Source organism: Akebia trifoliata, chromosome 6 (genome assembly GCF_017979445.1).
Source record: "Akebia trifoliata isolate Shusen 1 chromosome 6, ASM1797944v1, whole genome shotgun sequence".
NCBI lineage: Eukaryota > Viridiplantae > Streptophyta > Magnoliopsida > Ranunculales > Lardizabalaceae > Akebia > Akebia trifoliata.
The window spans coordinates 10,311,653-10,330,609 of record NC_141380.1 but is presented as its reverse complement, the minus strand read 5'-3'; the positions used below and the strand labels follow the sequence as shown (position 1 = coordinate 10,330,609).

The following is an 18,957-nucleotide window of genomic DNA, read 5'->3' as shown; positions in this document are numbered from 1 at the left end:
CATTGCATCAGGAAAAAAGAAATCAATCAAGATTTTACTCCATGTTCTTATTCTTGGTTTTGTACTGATCGTCCTCGAAGATTCATCAAGAATAGAGAGAGAAAGAATAAGAACATGGAGTAAAATTCATTGGAGGACTTGGTCAGCACAATTTATCCTATTTCATAAGATTTGGGATGTGATATGGTTCTGAAGGATGAATTGGATATAGATATTTTCGATAATATTTCATTCTTGAATCAAAATTCCTTTCTTTTCTGTTTTATCATTTCATCTATTACATGACATGAGAGCCGAACGGGGAAATACATGTTACACCATGATTTTGAATCAGAAATGAGATTGTGGATGTGACATAACTATTAGAGTGGTTTTCGTATGTTTTTGCATCATCCCTTAATATGGGTAGATTACATTCAACCTCTTTGTTTTACTATTTAATCTTGATCATCGATCTCTTTTTTGTTTTTTTCGTTATACACTAACCATTTTCAGGCATCAAAATATGTTGTCTACATTGCACACACTTCAGGGTCGAAACATGTTACTCGATCATGGTTTGCAGGATTCATCAAAACTAGCAAACCTCCAAACCCTTAGCTGCTACTGATCTTGACTGGCCAACCTCTCTGATTGAGTTGAGACCACCCGCAAGCAGCAATAATACGCTTAAAAGTCGTAGCTTGCTGCTTGCTTAAGCTACTTGACGCGTTGCAGCTCCCATCTACATTTGCTAGTCTGCCCACTGCGTCATGACCTCATCTGACCTACTAAAACAATAATATATCGTTAATCATATATTATCATATATCATATATGATAAAAGGAGATCCACTTACTTGTTGGTCCTTCCAACACAAGGAAAGATCAATGTTTTTATTATTTTTATTTTTTATAGAAGTTTTAAAGATTCTAATATTAGTGATTAGGGCTTGCTTTATATTAAGCTGACAAATTGTCTTGCTACATGAGTTGATTTGTGTGTGATAATAGCCATAAAGCTCTAATCTCCACTACTAATTAAAGAATGTTTTTTTGATTAGTAAGAATTGATAATCCACTTAGTGGACTGGCTAGTGCATTTTATGGGTGGCCTAACATTAGGGTCATGATCCGATTCGAATGCCTAACTTGAAGATCCAAATCTGATAAGTGGTAACCTTTTTAATGATCCAAACCCACAAAATACGGATTGTATCTAAGGTTTACCCACCCATTTTTTAATAGAGAGATTCTATTGCCACACCAACTTTTCCTAATAGCACATCAATTTGCATGATAGAATCACACATTTTGGGGGTGTTATTAGTAAAAGTTGATATGTCAATAGAAACCCTTTAAAAACAAACAAAGGAAAAATGTCAAAGAAAGAACAAATCACTTATAAAACTTGACCTAAAAAAGATTTGATCGAGAGATCTTGTTTGACGTTTCCTATCATCCCTTTCACCTTCTCAAAAGACTTTACAAGTTCATACTTTCCTAACATCTCCTAGAGATCAGTTCTATAATTTTTAGAAATCCTTAGGAATGTCCTCTCATTTCAGCCGTGGATTTGATATAGGTATTTCCCTTAGTATATTAAATCAAAGTGAGACAAATAACTTTGAGATGCTATTTTGGCTATTTGCGTTCTTCACTTAGTGCTAGTGGAGCCCACTTGATCAAATCAAACAGTGATCCATTATTCTTTATTGTAAAAAAAAAAAGATTTACCGAGCATACCTATCTGTTGTACTTTTATGAATCAGGCTACCACCACTATTTAATAAGATTTGAAATCTTACTATGGTTCGTTGGGTATATATGAATTATCAAATTGGCAAATCCAACAGCATAGTCTTCTAGATTTCATGAAAAAACTTAGATTCGAAGAAAAAAAAAAATCAAAAAACACTTCTTATTGAGCTTTATCGATTTTGTTGAAAATGGATGATTGTCAAACTCTCAAATTCAAAACTAAAATTCAATGGTGAAAACTTACATTTTTTTCAAAGTTTTTAGAATTTTATCTTCTATAACTTTTTGGAATTAGATCATGTTTTTGGATGCCTACAAACTGATGGGCTAGGATCTACTCTAAGGTATGTTAAGTAAGACATCAATTTGAATTTTATGACGTGGATTCCTAATCCAAGGTTTGTTATATAACAAACTTGACAAAGTAAGGTTTGGTGGGTAACAAACTTCATAAAGTGAGGTTCCCTTGGAGTTGTCAAAACTCCAAGAGAGTTTTTATAATAAAAAAGGAAACAATTAGTTATGTTGGGTAAATCTCTCTCTACCAAAAAAAAAAAAAAAAAAAAAAAAAGGACATTTAGCATAAAAAATCCATAGGTTTATGGGAATTAGTAAAAAACCCTTGCAAAATGGATGATATTAGTGCTCCCCCATGCAAAATGGATGATGTGGTATACCCTCTTGACTTTCGTTGACTTAATCAAATCATTAACAAAAACAATAATCAGTTAACATAGATGATGAAATGTCAAAAATACCTTTACGTGTTGAAATTACAAAAATTATTTTCAAGCAACTCAAATGTGTTCGATCTAATCATTCTAAAGACAATTACCTTGAGAACACTAATCAATTTCAACCAATTTCTCATCAATCTAAACCTAAACTTTATTATTTTGAAGTTTAATCTCATCATTTTCAACTCAATTTCGTATTTTTCAATTTAATGTCCTCATCCCAAAGACATTCTTTGACCCAATGCTGAGAATCTCTACATGGAAAACACTGGGGAAAAAAAAACTAGAGAAGAAAAAAAAATCAAGAGAAATTACGAAAATAATGAAGAAAATAAAATTAGTAATACCCCCTCCTATAAATATATATATGTTAGTTCTTCCCCCCTACAGTCAAGAATACAAAGAAGATTTTTTTTTTAATTTTTTTCACAGAAACTTATGTCTTGAGGACAAGATTGTTAACAAAGCTCACACGAGAGTTCGAACCTCCACCCATTCCATGAAACACGAGATCTTTAACTTGATTAACCCAAATTTATCCCAAAATAAAAATCGGATTTAAAGATATTAATTGTAAGAATAGAACCCAAATACACTTAAGAACATTCCAACAATAGCAAACACAAAGCCTAATTAGTAAGATATGGTAAAACCCTAACTTCATTTTCATCTTTTTCAAGAAGATGAACTTGAGTTTTCTTTTAATCTAACGGTGTGAAATATTCCAAACTAACAGTTGAGATTTGATTTGATTTTTTATTTTTTTTTTTCAATTAAAATAATGGCATTTTGGCAATTTAAATGCTACAAGGGTAGTTTGGGTATTCAGGTCGTAGACTGCCAATAGAACAAACGTTGGTAAAGATTCGACTGGGTCAACGAAAAATCCAGGGGGGGGGGGTAATCCTAATTTTACCTATTTCGCAGGGGATGTTACTAAAATACTCTTTTTTAATGCTCAAACTAGGACTATTTGCTACAATAACTCATGTTTTAGACAAAAATGCCATCACCTATAATTTCTCTACCCTTAATAAATAATTTTCTAAATTATAATTTCCACCCTCTCAACATTTTATACCATCGAAAGAGAAAGAAAAATATTCATTTTTTTTCTATCTACCAAAACCTATCAAAAAGTCATTGGAGTAAACCAAAGAAGTTCTAGATTTAAGGAACTATAGTGAATCCTGTAAATCTATGCACTATCATGTTCAATCCTTGATCTATTGAAGATTTTCACTAAAAGTTATCAATCTCTCCTCTATTTCTTTCATTTTTTAAAATTGTTTATACTTTCTTATAATCTTAATACATTTCTCTTCCATTATTATGTAAATAGAAAATGTTAGTGGGAAGAAAATTGATTTTAGGGAGATTTTGCGATTTTGTTCATCAAATTTACCCAACGTTGAACCTCGACACAGGAACATCGTATTATAGAATCGAGGCTCAACGGTACCTATCGTCGAGGTTTGATGCTATGGACATTTTTCACTTATAAAAATTTCTGTTAAAAAAATTCGTTGAGGTTTGACAACATATATTGTTGAGCCTCGATGTTATAATACATTCCAACATCAAGGTGCGATACTGGGTAAATTTTATGAACAAAACCACAAAAATTCTGTAAAATCCTTTTTTTCCCCTACCATTTTCCATTTATATAATTATGGAAGAAAAATGTATCAAGTCTATAGGAATATATAAATGAGTTAAACAAATGAAAGAAATTGGGGAGAGATTGATTACTTTTGGTGAAAATCTTTAATAGATCGTGGATTGAACACGAGAGTGTGTAAATTTACAAGATTCACTATAGTTCCTTAAATCTAGAGTTTCTTTGGTGAACTCCAATGACTTTTTAGTAAGTTTTGGTAAAGAGAATAAATATCTCACTTTCTATTTCGATGGTATAAAATGTTGGGAGGCAGGAAGTTACAATTTAGAAGATTATTTATTATAGGTGAGTGCATTTCTGTCAAAAACATGAGTTACTATAGCAAATAGCCTTATTTTAAGTATTAAAAAAAATGACCATTTTTTGTCATGCCATAAACTTATGGAATTTTTATGCTAAATGTCAAAAAAAACAAGGGAAAATTACTTAAAAGACCCTTGTGGAAGGGTTTTTTTTTCTAAATAGCACCTAAATTTTGCACAATAACTTGATAGGACATTTAGTAAACTTTTTTCTTTGTTAATGGTCCCTCGTTGTTGGCGAACTCATTGCTTTTTATTTACTGTCGAGTTCACCACTTTTTATTACTATTGAACTTCGCTTTTTTATTTAGTGTTGAATTCACAATTTTTACTGTTGAACTCACCACTATTTATTTTCGAGTTCAACACTTTTTTTTTACTGTCAAACTCGAAGCTTTTTAATTACTATTGAGTTCACCACTTTTTAAATGAAAAATGTTGAACTTGACATTGGTAAACCTCACCCATTTTCAAATTTTGACTTTTTCGACTAAAAAACATGGAAAGATCGATTAAAAACTTGAGATAACGACTTATTTAAATGATTTCAACCCAAAAGAACAATTATTGATTGATATTAATCCAAAAACTAAGAAAAAAAAAAGTAAAAAAAAAATCCTTAAAAATGACTTTTTCTTCTATTTTAAATCATTTTCGACGAAATAAAATCTCTGAAACTCCTTTGAAATGTCAAAAATCCAAATTTTGGATGAAAGCAATGAATTCGAACAAATAGGGCATTCAATCGTGAGAAATGTAGGAGATGAGGTCCACGGACCATTTAGAAAGAAACGTTTATTAAATATCCTGCCAATCTACCATCTAAAGCTTAGGAAATATTTAGTAAGAAACCCTTCCAGAAGGGTTCTTTAAGTAATTTTCTAAAAAAGATAAATCAATCTTAATCATAAGTTAGATCCTTGATACCTACCCACAGAGCATAATAAATTCTCTCAAAACAAAAATAGATGACCTAATGGTTGGCCTCAATGAAGTGGGTATTTGGGACCCACCAGTCGGTGAGAATGTCCCTAAACATTATAAATATTAACCATCAAGGATATAGCTAGGGACCTTAGAGATTATAAAAAAGACCCTTTTTTCATGTATATGTGATATATCTTGGGGGAAGTAGAGCAGTTATTTTACTATTTATGGTGTTGACAGTTATTGGTTTTCTGCTTTTTAGCCCTTCCCTTTTCTATTCTCATTTCTATAATGATGCCATACCCTCAAGGCTCATTGAATTTGATGAACCCTAACCTTATAAGAATGCCATGTGGCATACTTTTAGGGCCCACTAACCCATGATGGATCATAAATTAGATTGAATATTTCTAACACTTCAATTTTAGCATTTTTCATCATAGATTTGTGAATTATCCATGTGTTTAGAATTCACCAATCAAGCTGATTTTTAATTTGTGGATTTCTTGAGGGTTTGAGATGAGGTGGCACTTTAGAAATCATGCTATCGGGGGCATTAAGTCATTCTCCTTTAAAATATTTTTCATGTTTTTTAATGTACCAAAGACTAGCTTTACCAGAAAAGAAATACCAAAGTGGCAAAGACACAACTTTTAATGACTTTCAATCATGTAGTTTTGGGAGTTATGTTTCAATTTTACTTCGTGTATCCTTTGCAGGCCACATGGCATAACGCTGCAACTCACCCAGAAGAATAATGCTGAAGTTACCTCAAGATCGACCTCATATCACACTTTTCCTGATTGAGAGGTGTGTAGAGAATCATAGATGATTTTCATCGAGAAACAAGTGAAGCATCTATGATTCTAAGCACTCCTAACGTTAGAAAAGTGTGAAATGAGGTCAATCTTGAGGTCACTCTTGCATGACTCTAAATAAAAAGTTACTAGCAGTATGATTCACTTGGCTCAAATATGTTTCAAGGTTTGCCACTCTATGACAAACCCAATTTCTAGGGATGGACCGATATAATTAGTTCACTTTCCTTACTAAAGAAAGTTTCTTAACAATTAATGCCTCGAGGGATTGGCTCAATGGCTATTTTGGACCGATAAATAGTTATACCCGTGGGTCGTGAGTTCGATACCCAGTATGAGCATTAATTTTAGGGGCCACCCGCGAGGGTGCACCTTCACTTACTTGGCACAGTGATGTGTGGGCATTGCTTACATGCCCTGAGATTAGTCCTTGAACAAAATCATGATCTATGGATTGGGCAAAGCCCAGATATAGGCTGGTCCACTATCTACAGAATACTTGATTATCTAAAAAGAAAAACAAAAAGAAAAAAATTTCTTGATGGTCTATCCATGGGGCATCCAAACATATTATCAGATGCCAACGGCATGAAAAGTACAAAATTTTAAGAATTTTAATTTTTTTTGATAAAAAAAAAATATTTTCATCATTGGATTTTAATTTTAATTTTTTTGAAAGGTCGACGGTAATCAATTTTCAAACTCTCGGATCAATGGTGAGCTTATGAGCCTATAAAATATTCTATACCAATTTATATAAATTAGCTATCATGATGATTTTTTAAAAACACATAGATGTACTAAGTGGGTCCAAAATAATTCTCCAAGTGATCCTTCAGAGGGAAATAACTCAACTCCCAGGCGTACAGGATCAGAACTAAGTAAAGTAAGAGGAAGAATGAGGACATGAAGCAATGGCTTGAAGTTTTTCTTTCTAATAAATAATAAGAGTTTTTAATTTGAGAAATTTTTGTTGCTTTTATAAATAAACCAAATATAAAAACTTGCATGAAAGCTATAGCTCATTGGTTGCTGCCGTGTACTTCCATTACACATGTCCGGCTCTCCCTCTCTCTCTCTCTCTCTCTCTCGCTCTCTCGGTTGGTCTGATATTCTATCGACATGATTCCTCTGCAAATGGACAGAAGTCCAAGCTGCATCTCCTACTGATTTGTGAGTACTCTCTCTCTCTCACTTACAGTAATTGGTCTTATTAGAGTTTTTGGTTCTTCACTTTGTTGAATCCACTTGTTTGTTCTTCTTTTTGTGATGGGATTGACTTAGTTTTTATGTGGGTTTGCTTTATTTCTCTCATAGATTGAAGAGTTCATCAATATTTTTCCCGTTTGTTTGTTTAAGTGGGTAATTTTTATTTTTATTTTGAAGATTGATTTTCTTGGTTGTTTTTCTCCTTAATTTTTTTTTTTTTGTAGTGGGTTTTGTGTTTTAGGACTAAAGGATGATCTGGGTATGTGGAATCTCTTTTGTGTTCCCAATAAACACAATATATATTGGGTTTTGTGTTTTAGGACTACATGTAGTTGTCAAATATCAGTCTATTTTACCCTCTTTTTTCTGTTTCAAATTGGTTTCGGATGGGCCATTGTGCCGAATAAGAAATCACTAGAACCATTTGGGTTTCATGATGATCTACCTAATTTCAACAATATGCTTTATGTTGGAAATTACCCACAAATTGTTACTTCTATGTCTCATTTGTTGGGGTTTGAATTAGGCATCTTTATAGTGATATTCCAATGAGAATTTTGAATTGCAGGTAATTAGGTTCATTCTCTGAATTTAAACCGTTGCTTCGATTTTCTTCTGTTGGTATTTACAATGCGAAAAGAACATGGAGGACTAGTCCAAAATCCTATTGTTCAGCCGTCACCACATAATTCCATTCCCTGGTGGAGTGCACTCAGATCTCAAGCTGTATATGATGATTCATTCGGTCAAAACAAACTAATGGATACTCCTCAATCCACACAACGGGGAACAAACCAAGGGCTAGAGAAAGAGAGCTGTAATACTTCTCAATTCACCATCTTTCCTGGTAAATCTTCTCCTTTCTTTGCTTTTATTTATGTCAACCATTTATCTAATGTATCTTTAGTCTTCTATTTGTGTGTTTGGCGTCACTGTTCAATCATTTGTATTAGGGATGATTGAGTTTATAATGTATACTTGTAGATTACTGAAGTTCACTTTGAAATTTAGCACCATGATGTCGTTTGTCTTCATTCATGTTATATGTTGTGGAAATGTTTTGAAATTTAATATTGTGTTATCGAGGATGAGTCTCTGGCATAATAATGAGTGGATTGCCTTTGTCACTTGCATCTACCTTGTCATGGTCATCATCACCATCAAAGCCTCGTTGCAAGGATTTGGGGTCAACTAATGCGCTAGCACAAACATAATGAAATTTCTTATAAGGATTCATGTTAGGAGGTGGCTGATTTTTACACTGGCTGCCTACTGGATGCAGCACTACTCATTTATCTGAGTTTGGGTCCAACAATGTAGTGTAAAGGAAACATTGAAAATTTCATCCCACTCAGATAGAGGGGGGGGGGGGGGGGGGGGGGGGGGGGGGGGCATGTAGGCAGGGCCGGCTCAAGCATAAGGCCACTTAGGCAACTGCCTAAGGCTCCACAATTATAGAAGGCCCACAAAATAATTTTTTTTAAGGATTTTTCCTTGATTCGGAAAAGAAACTTTTAATAACTCATTCATGTTATAAATGATTTTTTTTTTTTTTAAATTAAATCCCTTCCACATTGGAATTGGGAGCTTTTATATTTTTTCAAAAAAAGAAAAAAAACTAACTAAAAAGTAGGTATAAGATCTCTTAGATTTCCCCTGTTTTTTTGTTGAACACCCTTGCACATAGGAATTGGGATATAAGAGTGTTTTCAAAAAAAAGAAAAACTAATTAATAAGTAGAGATAAGATATCCCAAGATCTCTTAGATTCCCACAAATTTGTTGGTTTTCCAAAAAATCACTCTTTTATCCTTATCTCTCCATTGTAACCTCTTCCACATTAAAATTAAAATTAGAAAATAATAATAATAATAATAACTCCAATCCACCCAATATGAGTTCGAAATTGGTGTTAAGAAATTTTTGTGCTAAGCTGATGAACCAATGGCATGACGCCACATGTATTGGAAAAAGCAAGCGTGATTGGTTGATTGAGAGAAAATTTAGGAAGAAAATTTCTTCGTGGTTAGGAGTTTGTATTTTTAGTAATTTCCAATACACGTGGCATCATATGATTGGTTCATCAACTTATTTCTTAACAACAAATTTGTAATCACCCAATACCATATGTATGTCAATGGGTCGGTTCCGATTCTATTCTTAACATACATAAAAGTTAGAACCATAAGTATTATATTTTTTCGGTTCTGATTCTAAAATAAGTGGAACTGAAACCGGAACATACTTACTTTGATTAGATTTTTACAAGACATTGTGTCATAATAATTTCTTAACAGCAAATTCGTATTGACCCAATACCAATGTAGATGTCAATGGGTCAGTTCTCATTCTATTCTTAACATACTTAGAAGTTAGAACCATAAGTAATATATCTTTTTGTTTCCGGTTCTAAAATAAGTGGCATTGAAACCGGAACATACTTACTTTGATTAGATTTTTACAAGATATTACGTCATAATAATTTTTAGTAGAATCTCTTGCTTATGAAAACTTGAATATAAATATTTAATTAGTAATTTTGCATCTCAAAATATAAGAAATATAAAATTTAAATAATTTTTATATATTATTTAAATAGGTAATTATTATTATTATTATTTATATTAATATATTACATATAAAAAAAATCCTCCTTTTGAGATTTCGCCTTAGGCCTCAACTTGTATCGAGTCGGCCCTGCGTGTAGGATTTGGATTTGTGTCATATGTAGTATGAAGTTGAGTGGATGTGGGGAGGATTTAGGGGATGATTGCATTTGTGACTTTTTGTTTTTTGTTTTTTGTGGTCTATCTATTAACTGTAAGGAAGATTTCTGAGAGGGAGAAGGAACAAATAATTGTAGTTTTGAAGGTGCGCATGAAGGGCTTGATTTTTTTTTTTTTCTTCTGATAATTAAGGTTTTGAATATTTATTGATTGACTACTTTCCAGTAAACCATATCGATAGAAAAGAGTTTCTCCTAGTAGAACTAGGGAGGACTGAGGAGAGGGATTTCAAGACAGCTGGTGGAAAACCCTTTGGTCTATGGAAAATCATCGTCTATGAGTTTAGAAGCAGATTTGATTGCAAATCTGAGGGAAAAATCGATCATTTGGTAAAGATACATATCAACTACATGAAATTATTGTTCTTTGAGAGAATGGATTTGTGCCAAAATATGATGTAAAGTGGATGGAAGAGTGGGGGAGTGAATTTACCATAAGAGTTTAACATATCGACTCTATGTCATATGGATCTTCATTCCAATGTGAATATTCTCCATTGAGCGACCTTGATGAAGAAGGGCCAATAAATTGAAAAGAATGAAGATCGTATGATACAAGTTTTTTACCTATCAAATATATATATATATATATTTTGTGGGTGGGGTAGGGGGGGGGGGGGGTGCATAAGTCATGAAGAGACATGGAACAAACAATATGCATAAAAGTGAAACAAGAGGCATAAGGTCTTAGATTTGATTTATCTTTCCCCGTTTATTGAGTGATATTATATAAGGTCTACAGTCTGAGCCTTGACGTTGCTAGAGGTTTCATTGGCATGAACTAGAGGGAGAGAAGGTTCAGGAATTTGAATAACAAATATTGAAGAGGTGGTGTATAATGGGTGTACAAGATACAGAATATATAACCAGGGTTTAATACTTTTTTAGTCTAGGATATATTTAGTTGGTAATTGTGGTAAAATTAATGGAAGTACATGTATAGTGGGCTATTGACTATTGACTAAATTATCTATTAATAAGAATGGGGTCTAATTTATTTTTATAGCTTGATGATGACTTAAAAGGATGGCTTGTTCTTGGTGAAGGCTTTCTATGGATCATTGCAGAATGATGATGGTTTGGATTTTCCGATGGTAGCTATTTGGGGGCCAAGAATTCCTTCAAAGATCTCTTTTTTTTTTTTTTTCATTTGGATGGCTTCTCTTGCATTGAATGCGCTCATTTGTAGGGGGTTTTGTAGTACGAACTACTACACTTCGTGTGGGAAAGATGGAGAGTCAGTTAGAAACTTCTTGTTGCATTGTGTTTTGTCTCAGGAGCTATGGATGTACTTTTTGGTACTCTTCGGGGTCTGTTTGTGTGTCTTGAAGGCAATTAAATACCTTTTCGAGTTATGGTTAACTTCAGGCTCTTCCTTCATACTGGTTAAGAGAATACTTTGGTCCCTTCTTCCATTTGCTATGTGTTGGGGCATTTGGAAAGAAAAAAATTGTAGCGTGTTCGAAGGGAAGGAGTCTTCGAGGGAATCAATAATTGTGTCTATAAATGGTTTTTTGTTTTGTTAGCATAAGGTCTTTGATGAGTTTAAAGGAGTGCTCTTTGAGGACTTTATGAGAAGGTGGGAATGGATTTGTAGATTGTTGTGAGTGTGGCCTGGGTTTCTAGTTTGGTTGTCCTTGTATATGTTGTTGGTCACCTCGACCACTCTTAATATAATTTGCATTTACCTACTAAAAAAACAAAATAAGGATGTTTCTTGGCAAACTATACACAGATTCTTTCAATAAGCACTTGTCAAAATTTTTTTTTTTTTTTGTGTAGGCAAGCATGTTTGTGGGTAAGACAAGTATTGATCCCAAGTCTATGGTATCGAAAGGTATAGGTTTTACTCACTTAACAAGCTAAAAGCGCAATATCATTTCTATTATATGGCAAGCATGACTTAGCTAAATCATAACCTAGATAAATCATCAAACCTCTTCTTAAAGACTAAAACCATTTTTTTTCTAGGACTCCATGGGAGGGGGAATTATCTTGGACCTCAATCAGGGAATAGACTTCTCTATGGGCACCAAGGGTAATCAGAAAAAAAAAAAAAAACACTAAAAATGCAATTAAATAGGAGGTGCAACGATTTCTGCCTGGAAATCCATAACATACTTAGGTTTGCACTATTTCTTTTTTTTGTGTGTGTGTGTGGCGGGGGGGGGGGGGGGTGTTCACTAGGTGTTAGCTAGAAAATCATCCCCACAATCTATTTATCTATAAGTGAAATGGAAAGAGATCTGCTCAAAGATGTGGTTTGTCACCTTAATATTCCAAAAATAACCTGGTTTGCAATGGTCAAGATCTTCTATTGTTCAAGTAGTCCACAACACCGATGTGTCAAAAACCACCTTGATTTCATTGTTATTTTTGTGTTGCTGCACCAAGGGAAACTGTGGAGGTCATTTTTGTGATTGACCTCGAGATTTAATTTTTAGCAAGATTATTCACCAATAAATCATAGAAATCATGAAAAAATAACAAAAAGAGAGAATACAAAAAGGTTTTTTACGAGGTTTGGCAAACATGGTCCATGGGCTCGGGGAGCCGTTTCACTATAGATTTCAGATTTACATAGCCTCCTCTCTCTCTTTCTCTACCTTCTTCTTCTTTTTCCCTCTTCTTTCTCCTCCCTTTTACAATGACCTCTCGGCCTTTAAATAGAAAAACCCTAATTAGAGTCTTTAACCCTAATCAAGTAACAATTGACCACATTGCCCCTTATCCAAATTAACTATTACATAACAAGGAGAAGATTCCTCTTAAATTAGGAATCTTCCCTAATAAGATAAAATTCTCTTTAAATGATGCCACGTGTCCACCTCGAGATGCGTGTTGATGGTGTGAATGGACGATCCAGATAGGAGATGATTTTATCCCTCCACAAAAACCACTAAAAGCTCGTAACAAAATCGACGAGGACTTCCCCTCAAATCTGTGAATACAACCATACCAACCCCATTATTTCAGTAATATCCATCCATATTTAGACACCAAACTCCATCAGGGAGTTCCATTGAGCACCAAAGAAGAATAATCATTTTGAAGTCAATTTATTTTTTTATACTCTGTTTTGTTGAGATTACAAAATCTGATGTCTGATGAATACGATTCTAGCTCAAATATCCTTAACTGTTTTATTGAAGTCTCCTCAAGAGTAGACCGGTTCATGAAGATACGGCAGTTATTCTACTTCCAAATGTTATAGCTAGTTGTTGAGAAAGCAATCTTCTTAATAATACTAACTGCATTTGGACCTGAAAAGGCTAGCCAAACCCATTCAATTTTGTCACTCCAAGAAGTATACCTCATTACATATCTTGCCCTATATGTTTGCACTTGTTATGGATGGGTTTGAGTATTTATTTACAAGAAAATGTCCCTTGGTGTACAACATTTGCGGACTTTTTTTTTTTTTTGGAAGGTAATTGTGAAGTTGGGTTATAAAGGAGTTGAACCTAAGGCGTGGGAACACTTTCCACACGTCTTACGAACTTGCCAGGTTGGCATCTTCCTATTGTTAGTCGATGAAATTATTGAGGGAGTAAAGTTCAAAACTTGAACTAGAGGGATACCTTAAAAACTAAGAGTTTTAAAATAAGTAGAACTAGTGTGATCCTAAGATCTATTTAAATCTTATGATTCAAATCAAATCTTTACCCAAATTGTTTTGAATATTATCCGTCTCTTTAGATAAAAATCCTATTACAGTTTTTGTTTTAATCATACAATTCAAATATAATGATTTTATCAAGCCTTTTGAAATAAAAAAATTGGTAATATTTCAGGTGAAATAGTGCCTTGCTATTAATGAGATTATCCTAGACCTTCAAATGTTAAAGAGATTTTTTATGTACGAATCATCTTGACATGGATGACAAGAAATGTCTATCCATGCTATTTGGAAGATTGATAATTAGGACAGGATGGGAGATGAAAATTTGTTTAATTTGACAATGGATTGATATACCTATTTTTGTTTTTCTTTGTGAGAAAAGATCATTTGTTTATGAAGATGCCAACATGGTTTGTAAAAGTGAGTAATACCATAGATCTGGGATATAAAAAAAAGATATATTTTGATCGCTTTGAATACTCTTATGATATTATATTTTTCAAATTCTATGCCTTTTTACTTATTTCATTGTAAAAAATACCAAAGAAGGGTGAAGAAGTTAATGATAGTATATGCATTTTTATGTATTGAATCTCGTGCTGAGTATATGGTCACGCTGTGCAATGATAGTTGACGTGTTAGCATGGGAAGACACTCAGTCTTTAGTGCTTTATCGTTCACTATATGGTAGCCTGGACTTCTATGTGTGTGTTCAGCTATTTGGAGCTTAGAAATCATTTTCTATAGTCCGGACATATCAGGATGGTAGACCAATCATCAAAATGATGTGCCTCAAGGCAATTGAGATCTAAGCCTCGAGGTGAGCCATGAACCTATAGCCCAACAAGTTGTACTAAGGCTATAGCCTTATGTTTGCGCAGAAATGGACGACCCAAACCCATTTAAATAATCATTTCCCTTCCCCACCCACCCACTCACACACACAATAAATGAATAAATAACCTTAATACTCTTATAATCTGACTAAGATGACTGCGTCACACAGCTCGGTTTCAAATCAATGTTGCTCACAACAGATCTGCTCAGATCATGGTTTTAAATCTCATCCGATCCATCTCGGTATCGTCCACCAATGAGATAGATAGACAAGTCAAACGTATCGGGCGAGATTTAAAACCATGGTTCTTTTGTCTCATTGTTGAATGAGATGACTCAAAAGTATCAGAAAACTCCGAGACGACCTGGTCTCATTCATGGACAAGACGTCAAAACGAGTTTTAAAACCATGGATCAGATGGCTGCTTTAATGGCAGCTGAATATCAACCCCCCGCCAATGAGAGCACTTCAATTTGACTAGATAACGATCTGACAACTTTTTTCATTCAGGCGATGGCAAGGATTCTGAAAAGGAGCAAAAGGTGCAGCAACATCCGACAACTCTCTCTCAACAGTCATCCCCCCTCGGACATCAAGCTTGTTTCGAGCTAGGATTGAGCCAACCTGTGGTAAGGTTTCCCACTTTTGACTTGTTCTAGTGACTTTTCGTAACTCTGTTGTGGTTTTTAAGCACTGATTTAATTACGGATTTTATTTTTTATTCCTGGAATGACATTGTAGGTTTGTGCAAATTATCCCTACATTAATCAATGTTTTGGTGTATTTGCAACTTACGGAGCTCCAAAAACGGTTGGTTTCCTTCCTCTAATGCTCACATTGGTCTAGGAATCAAGTTATTTAAATTCCAAATCTATGAACCCCTTTTATTCTTACTTTACCTGTCAAAAAAAAGAGAAAAAAAGCTATGCTTACTTATCAAACAGAAAAGAACGAAATTGATAAAGGTGTCTTAAGATTGTTCCCTGGATATTTTATCTTACTATGTGAGAACTGTTCTTGATATGTTTTATGTGGTTCATGGAAGATTGAAGGTAACACTTGAGTGCACACTTGGTGTCATGAAATATTTTTAATAGGAAATGTGAGGACTGAAATAAATACATTAAAATAAGATAAGCATGGAGTACATATAAACACACATATATCTAACTAAAATGTGCATCAACATGGCTAACTACGCTCATATTTCTTACAATCTATTTATAGTCCGTGTGCTTTCTTATCTCTAAATGCTATGATCAACTATAATAAATAGATTTCTAGGCTTATTTCTGATCCAAGTATTTTCCTTTTTATCAATTACACAGGGTCACATACTGTTGCCATTGAATGTGAAGTCGGAAGATGGACCCGTATATGTAAATGCTAAGCAGTACCATGGGATAATTCGGCGCCGACAGTTCCGTGCGAAAGCAGAGCTGGAAAATAAAGTGGTCAAAGCTCGGAAGGTCTGGTGTCTTAATCCCACGGAATTTGTTGAAAGAATTCAGTTTTCCAAAAGTTTAAAGGAGAAATAAATAAATTATTTTTCGTCTAATGTGATATAAGAGGTAAACTGCTTTTAGAACAAGAGGTAATAAAAAAATTTGTATTTTCTTGAACCACCAAAATTTCATCCATGTCATCTTGATCTAATTCTAACAATTTTGTTCACAGCCATATATGCATGAATCGCGCCATCGCCATGCAATGCGTCGACAAAGAGGATGCGGGGGCCGCTTCTTGACAAAGAATGCAAATAATGGAAACAAAGACAAAGCAAGCGAACGGCATCATTCTCAGCCTTCTGGGTCTCCGAGTTCCGGAATTATGGAATCCAAGAACAGAAATTTCAACTCGTCAAAGGGAGCATTTGGGAGCGAGTCGAATCTATCGGGGTCTGAAGTGACTAGCATGTACTCTAGAGGTGATTTAGACCACCTCCACATCGACCATTTCCGTACGTCCTCATTCCACACTCTCCCAAACATGATAGATAGTGAGGAGGGTATCGATGACCTCCTCAAAGTTTGATCGCAAGGAATAAATGGGGTTGATGTAAGTCATGGCATGTTATTAGAAATCCTGAGAGCTCTGCTGCCTCTTACATGAACTACAACCCCATCCTTGCACGACCAAATGTAGGAGCTTTTAGTTCCACCATTTGGTTAGGCAATTCATCCTTGGCTCATGTGCATTAACGTGTTTCTAGTACCATAAACTGTCCTGAGACATGATATCGGGATAGTTAATGGCACCGAAATCCTTAGTGTACTGTAAAATAAAAACTCAAACCTATCAATGGGCGTGCTCGATTGTTTGGGTTGTTTGGGTATTAATGGTAGACATATTGGACCATGAAAACTTGGATTGGTTGTGAGTTTGTGAACCTAAAAATGTTGTATCAGGTTGGGGATTTGTCGTGTTGAAGTTGATATATACTGTTATGGTTTCGACTCTGATGAAGTAATATATATAAGACTACATGTGATTTGTGTGATTATCTGCATCATTATAGGTAAGAAAATTTTCTGCTTTTCAGGATTATAGATTGAGAGTATGGCTTAGATCTACTAGATGCCACTATGTTCTTTTGGGCTAAAAATTGATCCTATTTGATGATCTCGCCTTGCCCATTTAATTCCTAGCATCTAACAATGCATTAGATGGATGGTTCAGATCAACTGCTCAGGTCAATTTTCCAACTGATTGGATCTCCTTAGTGAGACCACCTATCTATGTGAACCGCATGTCCATGCGGCGCTCAAACACACTATCATTGTCATGTGGATGTAGAGCAGAAATTTTAGGAAATCTCAAAACTACAAAATATTTATAAATTTCTCAGATGCCATTGGATCTTATAAAATGGATGGCAGACGAGTAATGTAAAAATAGTTGTCACTTGCAAAATATGACCACGCAATATATATCTGTTTTGGTAAGAAAAAGTACTTACAAAGTTGGTTATATAGTTGTCATAAATTTTAAAAAACTTGACTGATTCAGCGATACGTGCACAATATTCTGCCGTTTGCATAAAATTACTAGTAGGTTTGAATTAGTTGACATGATCACATTATTTTTAATGATAGTAACCTGTTTATATCTTGACTCGACTTGAATGTCCATTGAGTCAAGTCCAAACTCGCCAATTGAGTTGACTTGTCATACAAAAATATATATTAAATTTATAAATATTTTGTAGATATTTCAAAATAGATAAAAATGGGTTTTTTTTTTTTCTCCACAAAAATTTATACAACCCGATAACTCAACCGAGTTTCTAACCCTCGCTTACTTGGTCGATATTCGAGCTGATTCAGCCAAGTTAACTAGGTGAGCTGATTCCATAGAGTTTAGGGACCAAATCACCTTAAAATCCAATCGTGTCGACTTAATGAGTTTTAAAATGATTAATGTAACCCAAGATAAATTGTGTGAGTCAAACTTATATTTTTTTTACTAACAACAACAATATCATGTTAATGAGACAAAAAAAAGAAAAAAAAGAGAGTTAGTTAGAGAGAGAGAGAGAGTAGCATGAACAACATGAACATATACCACACCACAAGTTTACATTATATATAATCACACTAGAGCTAAGACCTATCTTTACCTTCAAAACTATTTTATTTCAGAGTGATCAACAATACAATATGAGAGCTTTTATATATCTTATCTTCACAATTCTAACATTCAACTTATCCAATTTCGTAGTTTCGGGGAATATACACGTACGAATTCAAAATAGGTTAGGCCAGAAGATGAACCTACATTGCCAATCCAAGGACAATGATCTCGGGTACCACGTGGTCCCTGATAGCAATGAATTCCGTTGGTCTTTTAATGTCAACATAATGGGAACGACATTGTTCTATTGCGACGTGCAATGGAACATGGGTTCATGGTTCCATTTTAATGCTTATTCGTATGGTAGGGATTCATCGAGATGCTATACCGAATGCTTTTGGATACTATCGAATGATGGTTTGTTTGTCCTCAATCAGGAGAAAAACATTTGGGAGTCGGTGTCACTTGAGCCGACTCTGAAGTGATGGGATAAGAGATTTGTGCACCATTTGTTGCAATTTGGTCTCACTAAATGTAATAGAAAATACAGTTGATTATTTGTTATTTGAACTTATGAGTACTAGTAATGTTTTATGAATTAAACTGACTCAGAGCACAAATCAATGTCCCTATATAGTATTTAATTTATTTATTTATTTATTTTTTTGATTTTCATGATCCGTTTTCAGCCTAACGGGTTTTTCTCGATTTTTGTTTAGGTTGTCT

At 34.2% G+C, this 18,957-nt stretch overlaps 1 protein-coding gene across 2 annotated transcripts; it reads left to right on the top strand.

Moving 5' to 3' along the window:
* Positions 1-7,215: 7,215 nt before the first annotated feature.
* Positions 7,216-17,158, top strand: LOC147400173 (nuclear transcription factor Y subunit A-10-like). Of its 2 annotated transcripts, XM_086445769.1 has the most exons (6): positions 7,216-7,378; positions 7,983-8,261; positions 15,169-15,287; positions 15,400-15,468; positions 15,987-16,127; positions 16,336-17,158. In XM_086445769.1, exons 2-6 carry the CDS (start codon positions 8,045-8,047, stop codon positions 16,690-16,692), a joined length of 903 nt encoding a protein of 300 aa, XP_086301895.1. In that variant the 5' UTR covers positions 7,216-7,378; positions 7,983-8,044; the 3' UTR covers positions 16,693-17,158. The 2 variants fall into 2 exon arrangements, with proteins under 2 accessions (XP_086301895.1, XP_086301896.1); XM_086445770.1 differs by lacking the exon at positions 7,216-7,378 and having other exon boundaries at positions 7,411-8,261.
* Positions 17,159-18,957: the final 1,799 nt, after the last annotated feature.

Bases quoted from the DNA above. Each gene is read 5' to 3' on its own strand.
- LOC147400173 (XM_086445769.1), top strand. From the start codon at position 8,045: ATGCGAAAAGAACATGGAGGACTAGTCCAAAATCCTATTGTTCAGCCG. The intron at 8,262-15,168 runs GTAAATCTTCTC...TTTTTCATTCAG, and splicing joins TCAATTCACCATCTTTCCTG to GCGATGGCAAGGATTCTGAA. The intron at 15,288-15,399 runs GTAAGGTTTCCC...ATGACATTGTAG, and splicing joins TAGGATTGAGCCAACCTGTG to GTTTGTGCAAATTATCCCTA.